This window comes from Vicugna pacos, chromosome 7 (genome assembly GCF_048564905.1).
Source record: "Vicugna pacos chromosome 7, VicPac4, whole genome shotgun sequence".
In the NCBI taxonomy this organism is placed as follows: Eukaryota; Metazoa; Chordata; class Mammalia; order Artiodactyla; family Camelidae; genus Vicugna; species Vicugna pacos.
Genome location: NC_132993.1, coordinates 4,488,239 through 4,500,384, shown reverse-complemented (window position 1 = coordinate 4,500,384; position 12,146 = coordinate 4,488,239). Strand labels below are relative to the sequence as shown.

At 42.4% G+C, this 12,146-nt stretch overlaps 1 protein-coding gene across 2 annotated transcripts in view; it reads left to right on the top strand.

The window, feature by feature from the left end:
* Positions 1 to 12,146, top strand: part of GALNTL5 (polypeptide N-acetylgalactosaminyltransferase like 5) — a 35,351-nt gene that overhangs the window by 18,289 nt on the left and 4,916 nt on the right. The window contains exons 8-10 of one of the 2 annotated variants that reach the window (XM_072964207.1): positions 5,576 to 5,608; positions 5,707 to 5,956; positions 8,877 to 8,994. In XM_072964207.1, the coding sequence (XP_072820308.1) occupies positions 5,576 to 5,608; positions 5,707 to 5,956; positions 8,877 to 8,994 (401 nt within the window). The remainder of the gene's footprint in view (positions 1 to 5,575; positions 5,609 to 5,706; positions 5,957 to 8,876; positions 8,995 to 12,146) is intronic. The other variant, XM_072964208.1, reaches the window with a different exon arrangement.

Below are 12,146 nucleotides of genomic sequence, written 5' to 3'. Positions count from 1 at the left end.
GGCAGAAGCAAAAGAATATATTTCAGCCATACAAGTCTTTAATCCTCTTTTGACACTGAAGGTATCCTGCTTTAAAATGTCAACTTGTTATTTCAAATAGAAGATACTCTTTGGCAGGGACTGCAATGTCAGCCTCCTGTTATGGGATAAGTTCTCCCAGCTACAGACTCTGGGATGGAATTGAACATGCAGGGAACCCCCTGGGGTGCTCCTGGGACCACGCCTGTAAAGGAGCGAGGCAAGCAAGACTTTATGGAGAGAGTGGCCCTGGGGTGCAGCTGCCTACCCTGGGGTGGGGGGAGACTCTGAAGCCAGGATGGGAAGCAGAGGCAGATGAAACTGGAGGAGTGTTGACAGAGAAATGTCTGTGAAGGACACAGGGAAGAGGAAGGAGTGTGGCCAGAAGCTTCTGGCCTGACATCTCTGGAGGGAGAGAGGGAAGGAAGGGAAGGTTGAAAGCCCTCCAGTCTGCTGTGTGGCCCCCAGAAGGACTTGTTTGGGCTGGTGGGGAGCTCCAGAGCAAAGACCCTCCCATTGGAGAAGTCCAGTATTGGGCCCAAATGGCCCAGCTTGAGTTCTCCCCCATCTCGGGCCCCCTACACACACACACAATGTGCCTAGTCATTGTCCAGGAGCCCGGGGAGGGCGTGGCCTTGGATTGAGTGCTGCCTGAGATCCCTCAGCAGGTTCCCTTGATGGGAGGCCCCAGCGGCACACTCCCTCCACCTGTGTCCCTGAGTGGCCCCGTGGGGGAGAGCTTCTCCTTGGTCAGGAACATCTGCCTTGGGCTACTAAATGAGTAGAAATAAACTTCCACTGCATTTGAGCCTTGATAAATTTTGGAGTTTTATTATAATAGCAGCCAGCTTTAACACACCAGCTGTACTCCTGTCTCAGAGCCTTTGCACGTGCTTACCTCCCTCCCCTGGAATGGTCTTCTTCCAGATACCTGCATGACCGGTTACTTCACCTTGTTCAGCGCTCTGTTTAAATGTCCCTGTATCAGAGAGGCCTTTCGAAATCACCCTGTTCGAAATAGCAAGCCCCTCACTACCGTCCTTACTCTGATTTTTTTCATAATATTTGCTACCTGTCAGCTGGACTGTGTTGGTGGTACTGCCCACGTGACTAGTGAAGTCACCATTAACCTGCAGTAGCTGAGACAGTTGTGATGGACTGTGTGCTGTGCCCTTGGACGGGACAGAAAATGACTGCTACTGGGTGGAAAATTCCATCAGGGAGAATAAGATAATTATGAACACTTTTTTAACGCATTAAACAAATGCTTATTATAAAGCAACTAGTACAGATGAATAAGGAAAACAAATATTTAATTCAAAATGATAAAATACATAAAATGAAACTAGGAGAAATACAGGGCAAAAGTCATGAAAATTTAGAGCATTCATGGTGGGAAGTCTCTTGGAGATTTTAGAACTCACCATCCTTACTTCCCAGTTAAAGAAGCTAATCTCCCCCAGAGATCGGAGACCTGCTCCAGGTCACATAATTCAGGACTCAAACCCACATCTTCTGATTTCCATTGCAGTTAAACAGTATCATCACACCACCAGGTCATGGAAATGTAGCAACCAACAAAAATGAGAAATTCAAATAGCATAGTCGCTTGAATTGTTTTTTTACAAGATCCAAATGGCTATGTTTAACAGATTTATAGTGTGAATTAAATGGAAATGCTTGGATATTTTACAAAAGTTGATCATACACTTAAGCACAAAGAGATTCTCTATAAATCCCCCCAAACTAGATTTTGCAGACTACATTCTGAAACATCAATACAAAAAATTTAAAAGATATAGCAATAACATAATATATAGGTTTAATATGTAGGTTAACAGAAATAAAAATATTTAAGACCTTAAAAAGTGATTGCTTTACACAAAATAAATTAGTCACAGAAATGAAATGTACAGCATGGGGAATATAGTCAATAACATTGTAAATATCTTGCATGGTTAAAAAATGGTAACTAGATTTATCATGGTGATTATTTTGTAATGCATAGAAATAGCACATAACTATTCTGTGCACCTGGAAGTAACATAGTGTTGTAGGTCAATTACACTTCAATAAATTTTTTTTAAGAAAGGAAACATGATTGCTTTGGAGACCAAATCGAAAATATTTTAATAAGTTATTTAAAATAAATTAAAATATAATGAGCTATATTTAAAAGTGTAGAAGCTAAAGAAAAGCAGAAAATAAAGTAAGAGGAGAAAGAGACCGAATATATTGAGTGAGATTGATACAGCATTGGTTGTTTTTTAAAAATAGAGTAACAAAACTTGCAAACCACAATCCCTAGAGAAATGTGCAAAAATATTGCTACAGGCAAGCAGAAAGCAAGCTTCTACTCAGGGAAAGATGGAGAATGTAGCTCCTGACTCTTAACTTCAGTGAGCAACCCATTTGAACATTCCACAGGTATTTTGGGGAAGGAAGTATGGGAGAGATCCTTCATCAGGCAGATTGGACCTCAAGCCCTTCACTTATTTTAGGCTCTGAGAAACTGGTTTAATCTGGGAAGACAGGGTTGAGATAAGCAGATAAGCTACAGGTGATCGGAGGGAGGACCTAGCTCAGTGGTAGCGCACATGCTTAGCATGTAGAGGTCTCTGGGTTCAACCCCTAGTGCCTCTTTTAAAAAAATTTTTTTCCCTTAAAGGGGGCACTGAGGATTGAACCCAGGACCTTGTTGTGCATGCTTGGCTATATCCACTGAGCTATATCCATAAACAACAGGATCTTTATCTTTATTAATGGAGGTACTGGGGATTGAACCCATGAACTCGTGTGTGCTGAGCATGCCCTCTACCACTGAGCTATCCCTTCCACCACTTTCCTGCCTTTTTTGTTTTAATTCCAGCCATCCTGGTAGATAGGAAGAGGTAAGTCACTGTGTTTTTAATTGCATTTCCTTAATGACTAATGATGTCGAGCATCTTTTCCTATGCTTGCTGGCCATTTGTGTATCTTCTTTGGAGAACCAGATGTTATTTTTCACCTTTCAAATTAGCCAACATGATCTTAAAATGTTGATGTTATGTAATATTGTAGAAGCTATTTTAAGTGAAAAATGCAAAGTGTTGAGCAGCGTGTGTGCTGCCCACAAGAAGAAAAACTATATGTGTTTTTAAAAAATGGGACTCTTTTTAGCTCAGTTTTGGTTGAGGCACGAAGACAACAGATGTTATATTCCAAAGTGAGTTGTCAGATACACTGCCATAAAGAAATTTCAAAAGAGGTCTCTGAGAAGCAATAAAAGAACTCAGCTACACTGAGATAGATTGTTAGAATTTGAGCTGGTTTTTGGAGAAAGCTGCTTGCTAAAAGCCTGGTGAGAGGGGCTTGATACGAATTTCCTATACTGGGGGCTCAGCTAGTTGTCAGATATCAATACAACAAAACCAGAAGCATCCTAGGGGTGAGGAGAAGTGAACTGAAGTTGGCTTCTTGCCTAAGAATCAAAAGAGCAAAAGAAGGGCTGTGGTAGGGGCACAACCGAGGATGCTTGCTTCTGTGTTAGCATCTGTGCTGTTGAGGGAACTTGCTCAGGCAATGGACGATAAGACAGCGATAAAGATCATCTTTGATCATTGGGACTATCTAGAAGGATGGACAGGTGTCAGGAGAGGAGGAGCCAGAGGTAGGACACAGGATCCTAAGCTGCTGAGGTGGGAGTCGGGACCAGTGGAATAGAATGCATTTGCCCAGTTTTGGGGAACTGCAGGTGAGAGACAACCGAGGATGGGAGGAGGGGTCCTCAGAATCGCTGAGTCAGCTCAGAGAGCACCCTGCTGTCTTACCAAGAAAGAACCTCCCTGCCCCATTCACAGCTTTCCTCTCACTCTACTTTGGCTTCAGTGAAGTCAGAAACCACAGCGAGTAATCTGGGGAAGGAGACCAGTAAACAAGAGATAAGAAGGCTTAATCCAAAGGCAAGTGACCAGTCCCACAGGGTGACCTAGTTGTGGGGGAAGGGATGATGGCCTGTTCTGCAGTCAGGGAAGTTTTGATTGCAACATGGGACTGGAAATTCTAATTGCTGAACTGAGACTGTTTTCAACTTCAATTGTCTGTAAGACTTTTCACTTAACCTAAGAGTTAGCAGAGAAGTCTTGGGGCCTGCTCTGGTTTGTAACCCATGGCAGGGAAAGGACCATTCCTCCCTACAGATTTAAAGGAGCAAAATTAAGTTGCTTTTCCCCAGTCCTGCTTATTCTAGGAATTGGTAGAACAAATACATGTGAACATTGGCTGAGACCTGTGCACACGATTTTGGATGGATAGATAAGAAACCAGTGATTTGAGCTGAGGGATTAAGGTTATGTCATTTTTAGTGATTTAAAATTCTGTCATGAATTGTATATAAGAATACTAGTTGTATTTTATAGTAAGATTTAGAAGATGTACTCTTTCTTTCCAATATGACTCTTTCTTTCCTAATGATTTTAACAATTTTATTGAGTCACAATTCACACGTCACACAATTCACTCACTGAAAAGTGTACAATGCAATGTTTTTTAGTATATTCCAAGGTTGTGTAACTATTTTATTGCCAAATAATATTCCATTGTGTGGTTATACCACATTTTGTTTATCCATTCATCCATTGATGGACGTTTGAGTTGTTGCCACTTTTTTACTATTAGGAATAATGCTGCTGTGAACATTAACGTACAAGATTTTGTGTGGACTTGAGTTTTGTTTCTCTTGGGTATATACCTAGAATTAGAATTGTTGGGGCATTTGGTAACTTTATGTTTAATTGTTGAGGAACTGCCAAGTAATTTTTGCAAGTGGCTATAACATTTTATATTCCCATCAACAATGACTAAGGGTTCCAATTTCTCCACAGTCTCACCAATGCTTGACATCAAGAAGTCCTTCAACTTTGTCCTTTATCAAAATTGTTTGAGCTAATTTGGGCCCCTGGCCTTTCCATTTGAGTTTTAGGATCAATTTCTGTAAAAAGAGCCAGCTAGGATTTTGATAAGGATTGAGTTGAACCTGTAGATCAATTTGGCTGATTATTACCATTTTAACAATACTAAGTCTTCTGATCTCAACATAGGCTATTTCTCACACTTTTCCTATAATTTCCCTATATATGTTGGCTACAAGAAAAAGTCTAAACTCTGTACCTGCACTTTGAGGTCCCTCCCAGTTTGAGACCAACTACTGTAGTTTAATAACATGTATGTTTCCTTTTGGCCATGCCAAGGGTTCCTGTGTTCTCTAAGCAGAATGGACCCTCATTAAATCTTGAACTCAAGAGCAAAAATAATTATACATCTTCACATCCCAAGCACCAAACTAAATACCAAAGAAGGTTTTCTTGCAGTAACGTTTGCTAAATTGACTTGATCAATCAAGGCTGAGGTAAAATAATGCTTTTAAACTGAAGGCCAGCTCAGTTCCCTCTGCTTCTTTAGAATCTTCCCCAAACTACTCTCCAGCCCACAGTTCACCAGTTTCTTCTGAATATTGGTGGCACATGATGTCCTGTATTTTTGGTGCAAAATAAAGTATGTGTTTCTTGTCTCCTCCCAGTGAAGCTGAAAGCACCGTATAGCCAAACACACAGTAAGTGCTGAACAGCTGCTTGCTGCATTGAACTTTGACTTGCGTTACCCGGTGTTTCATCCACGTGCGCTGACGTGGACCTGTTCTTGCCTCCCCAGGGGACGTTCTGGTGTTCCTGGACAGCCACTGCGAGGTGAACAAAGTATGGCTGGAGCCCTTGCTGCATGCCATTGACAAGGACCCCAAAATGGTCGTGTGTCCTCTGATCGATGTCATTGACGATATGACCCTGGAATACAAGCCCTCTCCTGTTGTGAGGGGAGCTTTCAACTGGCACCTACAATTTAAGTGGGACCTTATTTTCTCTTACGAGCTGAATGGACCAGAAGGACCTACTAGACCTATCCGGTGAGATTTCTTCGTAATGGAAAATAGCATGTATGTATTGGGAGGGGGAGGGGAGAAGCTTCCAGAGATTATTACATTGATTTCTTGAGCTTAATGAAGGGACATTTTTAATTATTTATCTTGCTTCTAAAAGTCTATAATAATAGAATTTGGTAGGCTTTGTTTCTTCAGTTGAAAATGAGCCTATCACCTCAGTTCAGGGTCCCACCATGGTCAGTATCCCTCTGATTTCAGAGGTCCGTCTTTAAAACATGGAGTTGGTTCTCAAGTTACAAGTGGCATGTTGATCAATGAACAAAACACGGGCACTGTGGATAGCCCAGAAGAAGTAGATGTCTCTGCCAAATTCGTATATTTATTCAAGTCTTCCATCTACAATTTTATAGGTTGAGATGAATGTGATTATTAGTCTTGGAAAATGTGTTTCTAAATGTGAGAACAATTTGAATGTTGTGACTTCTAACTGCTTTTAGGAAGTTGTTTCTCAAGAGACTTCCTCCAGGTCACTCCCTACATTTACTGATAACTTTGACACCAGGCTCACTTCTCTTCTTTGACTGTTAACCGCTTTGTTTCACCAAGCACCTGAGTATATTTTCTAACACCATCACCTAGCAAGTCCTTGATGTTTGCCTCTCTTCTAATTTAGGTAGAGCTGTGTGATCTTTCATGACTTACTTAACCTCTCTGCACCTTGTTCTTTATCTGTAAGTCTGGAAAATAGCAATGCTTCACAGGGATGCTAATGAGGATTCAATGACCTATTTCAGAGCTTAGGGCAGTATCGGTCCATAATAAGTGTACATAAATGTTAGCTATTTGATGAGCTACAGCCATATCCTGGATCTTGTATCTTCTAAATGACCAGGTATCCTTCTTTCTGGCCACATCCTAGGACCCTCCTAGTTTTTGCCTGCTCTGCTCCCCTACCCCTACCCTTGGATATCATCAGTATCTCCAGTTCTTTGATTTCTCCTTTTACTCCTTCGGGGTTTTCTTTCTGCTCCTGTGGTCTAGACTCTCATCTGTGAATTCTCTTCCCACCAGTCCCGTCAACTCCCCAACGTGCTGTGCTGCTGCCACAGGAGCCCTGCAAGTCTCCACCTCTGGTTAGGTTCCACCAACCATTTCCTTTGTCCCTTTAAGAGATGTGAACTGGTGCTTCTGCACGTTGGTGGTCTCCAGGCTCATGCTGCTCTGCATCCCCTTTGTGCTCGTTCCCTGAAGTGCATACTCTAAAACTTTATTATTTCCCTTAGTCCTAATATCTGCTCCTGGCCTGAACCGCTACGTTTAGTAAGCAACCTGGCCTCCTAATTCAAGGAAGAAATGAACACTGTCTAAGAATTGGAAGGAATAATTGGGACGTTAGGTGATACTTTATGCTACAACCATGATGGAATATTATGCAGCCATTAAGCATGACCACATATGAATGCTGTATCGCCATTTTCCAACTTTCCCATTGCCTTCTCTAATCTGGTGATTAACCAAGTCCAGGAGATCCATTTTTTGTGATGACTCTCACATCACATCTGTCCATCTTTCTGACAGTCTTCATGGCCCAGGCTGTCACTGCCTCAGGCATAGACGCTACACCATGAAAGACAGTCTGGCCTGCAGGCCCCTCCCCCTCATTCCAATCTCTCTGTTGCTACATTTTCTTGAAACCTCACTTTGCACATGTCCCAAATCTCACTTACTGTTTTTCCATTGCCTTTAGGATAGCATTCCATGCTGCTGGCTTCTCCCTTCTCTTTGACATGTGTTCTTCCCTTGCCTCCAGACCACCCCGGCCCCCTGGTCTTCCTCCTGCCTCATGGGTTGTTCCCTCCCATCCCCTTTGCTGATTCTTCCTCCTCTCCCTGACCTCTCATGGTTGACATTCCAAGGTCTCTTTGTCCTCCTCACCCCTCTTCCCTCACAGTGATTCTCATCCATCTTATACCGATGACCCCCAGATCTATACCTCCAGCTCTGACCTCTCTCAGGACACCAGACTCATCTATCTGACTGCCCACTGGCATCTCCTCTTGGATGCTGAGTAGACGTCTCAAATATGTCCCAAACTGAATCTTCCACCAAAAGTAGTTCCAAGCATGGCATCCTCCATTGCAGTGCATGGTAACTCTATCTTCCAGGCTACCCAGGTCAAAAACTTGGGGGTCAGCCTTGACTCTTCTCTTCCTCTGACTCCCTGCATCCTACCTGTAGTAAATCTGCTGTTTCCGTCTTCAAAATATATATGGAATTTAGCCACATCTTACGTCTTTCATTGCTCTCTCCTTAATCCAAGATTCTATTGTGTTTCTCTGGGACCACTGCAACAGCCTCTAACTAGGGTCGCTACTTCCACCTTGGCCTTTTGATTAACTAACTTATCCCTAACACATTATAGTTGCTTTATATATACTATTTGAAACAAATGAATGAATGAATATATAATTATTTTCAAGCTACTTAGTTTGGTATTATTGGACCCTGTTATTTATTGGTGGACAAAAGAAAGATGCTTTCTAACATGATGGTTTTCCCAGAAGTAAAAATGACAATTCACTTTATGCCTTTAGGAAGGGAGATCTTTAAACTCCACCACCCGATTCAGTCACCACTCCCATGGGAAACTCACATACTAAAAATAATTTTCCCTATCACCAAGACAACATTTAGAATTGATTGCTTACAAAATTTGGTGAGAGCTTAGAAAAAGCTATTGCTGCCTACTTTTTGGTAGTTATGGTTTTAACTTAGTAATTTTACATACTTACAGGTCTATTAAGATAATTTTGGTATTAGTTAATATGGGTGTTTTCTAGCTTTTAAGTATGTTAAGTCTTTAAGTATATTGAGTCTAATTTTGGCAAAAATCTGTAATGACTGAATTAGTGGAATCAATTAAATATTTGTGTGTCCTTTTTAGGTCACCAGCAATGGTTGGAGGAATTTTTGCTATAAATAGGCATTATTTTTATGAACTTGGACAGTATGACAAGGGCATGAATCTCTGGGGAGGAGAAAACATGGAAATTTCACTCCGGGTAATTCAAACTTTGTGTTTTAAATCGTTAACTTTGTGCATAGAAAGTAAAATCTAACTTTAAGTCACGTAACTTGCTGTGGCAACTCTTCCCTGTTTCCCACACAAGCCTCTGGTGCATTTGGGTGTCACGTGAAATAAATGATTTACGGGACTCCTTGCAGAAATTGAAAACCTTTAATAAAATTTCAGATTTTCTTACCATATGTTATTTCTAATATATGGTATGTCAGATTAATATGATATTTTTAATCCATTTGTGGGGTCTTTTTTTTATTATACTGATTGTCTTGGTAGTTGTACCATAATGGGGAAAAAAACAGGATTAGGAGGTAGGGGTCTTGGGTGCCACTAAGTACATGGGCTATTTTAGGTCTCTGTGTTTCCATCCATAAAGTGACAGGACTGGGTTGAAGATGTCTAACTCTTTTCTTAAAATTTATCTATCTATCTATCTATCTATTTAGGAACGGGGAGATAATTAGGTTTATTTATTCATCTTTTGTAATGGAGGTACTGGGGCTTGAGCCCAGGACCTTGTGTATGCTAAGCATATCTTCCCCCTTCCTAACTCTTAAATCCTGAGATACTTGCTACAGTGTGGGTAAAACTTGAAAACGTTATGATAAATGAAAGAAGCCAGACACGAAAGACCGTATACTTATGTGAGTCCATTCATATGAAATGTCTAGACTAAGCAAATCCATAGAACCAGAAAGTAAATGAGTAGTTGCCAGGGGCTAGGGGAGAAGAGTGACTGCTAACGGGTACCAGGTTTCTTTTTGGGGTGAGAAAAATTTTCTAGAACTAGACGGTGGTGATGGTTGCACAACCTTGTGAAAATACTGAAAATCACTGTGTTGTAGATGTTACAAGGGTGAATTTCTCATGGTGTATAAATTATATCTCAACAAAAGGAACAGATTTATTAGCTTTTTAAAAAATCCTATGATACTAGAACACTGCACATTAGACGTTAAGTTGAGTCCCAACTCTACCACTTCCTTGCTGCGTGATCCTTGGCAAGTCATTCATTTTTCTAGTTCTCAGTTTTCTCACCTGTTAAATAGGAATAAATACACACACACACACACACACACAAACACACACACACACACACACACACATTCTCTGGATTATATAAAGACTTAATGGAATAATTGGTTTAGAGAACCAGGTACAAAGCAGATATTCCTGGAGGGGGAGCCTGAAGAAAATACTGAGGTACAACTATTCAGACATTTATCATAAATAGCATTTTGTGTTTGACTAAATAAATGACAGCCAATACTGTTCTACTTTAAATTTTGCCATCTGTGTTTTATACTCTCTGAAGTCATCTGCATGAACAGGCATGAACTCATTTAATCCTCACAATAAACCTGTGAGGTAGCGACCACCATCATCTCCTTTTTTTAATGGGGAAGCTGAGGCACAGAGAGGTAGAGTAACTTGTCCAAATTCACAGACCTCATGCGTAGTGTGCCCCAAACCCATCGCTTCCTGCCTCATATATTCTACTCACCTTCAGGTCATGTGATTCCCCACCCCACCAGCTCGGGTTTACCCTGTTTCTAAGTCACTTTTCTCTGAGGCTGGCAATCTATTGGAAGCCTCCAAGGCTCTGAATTTTAGTTGCCCTGAGCTCAGTGTTATCATTGCTCATGGAAAGTGGTGATTTGCTAGGTGCCCATGGAGCTACAGCCTCACTCCTGACTTCAGATTACATCTCATGACCAGGCTTCAGACTGGCATTTCCATTTCCCTGAGACAGCAGACAGCTGCGCTGTGGCTAGCTCCGTTGCCCAGGACCTGTGTTCCATCCTGGTGTCCCCCAAAGGGGCAAGATCACTGCTCCAGGAGCCAGGTCCCTGCCCTACTCTTAGAGGACATTGATGCCAGCTTAGATTTGGCCCAAGGTTGCTGAATCCCCTTAGATGCTGTGATTTGAAAGCAAACCACATTGCTGGCGAGAGACAAAGGGTGAATTAGATTCTCCTCTGTCTGCACAATGAAGAATTAGCCAAGCTCCTCAGCATCCGTTCCCCTGCTCGGACCATGTGTCTCCGCTGCCTCACAGGGTTACTTTTCTTGGCCCATCTGCTCAGAATTTCCACCCCTAAGAAGTTTCTCCAAGTTGCTTTCTCGTCTCGTTCCACCTTCTCAATAACCTTAACCTCCGTCGCATTCCAGTGACTTAATGGACACTGATGACACCAGTTCTGGCACCTTCCCCAATCCTTCCCCTGAGTCGTAAACTTGTGTGTCCAATTGCCTACAAGTTACCATCGTTTAAACATCCCACAGGTGTGCTAAACCCACATTCCCTCTCTGGATGTTGTGCACCCCCTCCCTGCCCCACCACTCACCTACACACGCCCCACTCAACCACCGCTGAGAACCTCCTTGGGCTCCCTTTACCTCTCATGCCCCACGTTCACCTCACTGTATCTGGTCAGTTCTACTCCTAAATCACTGCTTGTCTCTGTCCACTTTCCTCTTCCCCCACCGCCATAGTCCATAGTTAAAGCTTTGATGTAATTTATTCAGGAAGATTTTCTTGACCTCGTCCTCCTTTCCTCTCTGCGTACAAATTCGTGCGCGCGCGCGCACACACACACACACACACGTCTGGGGTCTGTTCTCCTCCTGTGCGTGCTTCACCTGTTACAGCACTTACTGTGCTATATTGCAGCTGTCTCTTGTCTGTTTGTGCAGGGCAGGCTGGGTAGATATGCAGCCTGTGTGGTTGCACATGGTACCATGTTTAGAAAGACTCCCCGCCGACTTGGTTTAATGCTCTGCTCTTGCCGTCTTGAAATTTTTGATAATTTTTGAACCTGAGACTCCACTTTTATTTTGTGCTGAGCCCTGCCAATTGCATGTTCCCGTCAGCCCTAAGCTCTGTGAGGGCTGGGACAGGGTCTGATTCATTCAAAATGTGTTCTCAGCACGTAGTACGTTGACTCGGTAAGAAGTGGTTGAAAACTATTCTCTGAGTGGTTGAACCACTCAGGTCTAAGAGGCCTCATGTGTAAATGATCAGAGCAATGCATGCCCTCCCATGTTGCTGTGTGCTGTCACTGAGGCCATGTGCACAGTGCCCTCAGCCAGTGTTTGTTCCCTTCTGTTTACCCTGCAGCTGCCCCAGAG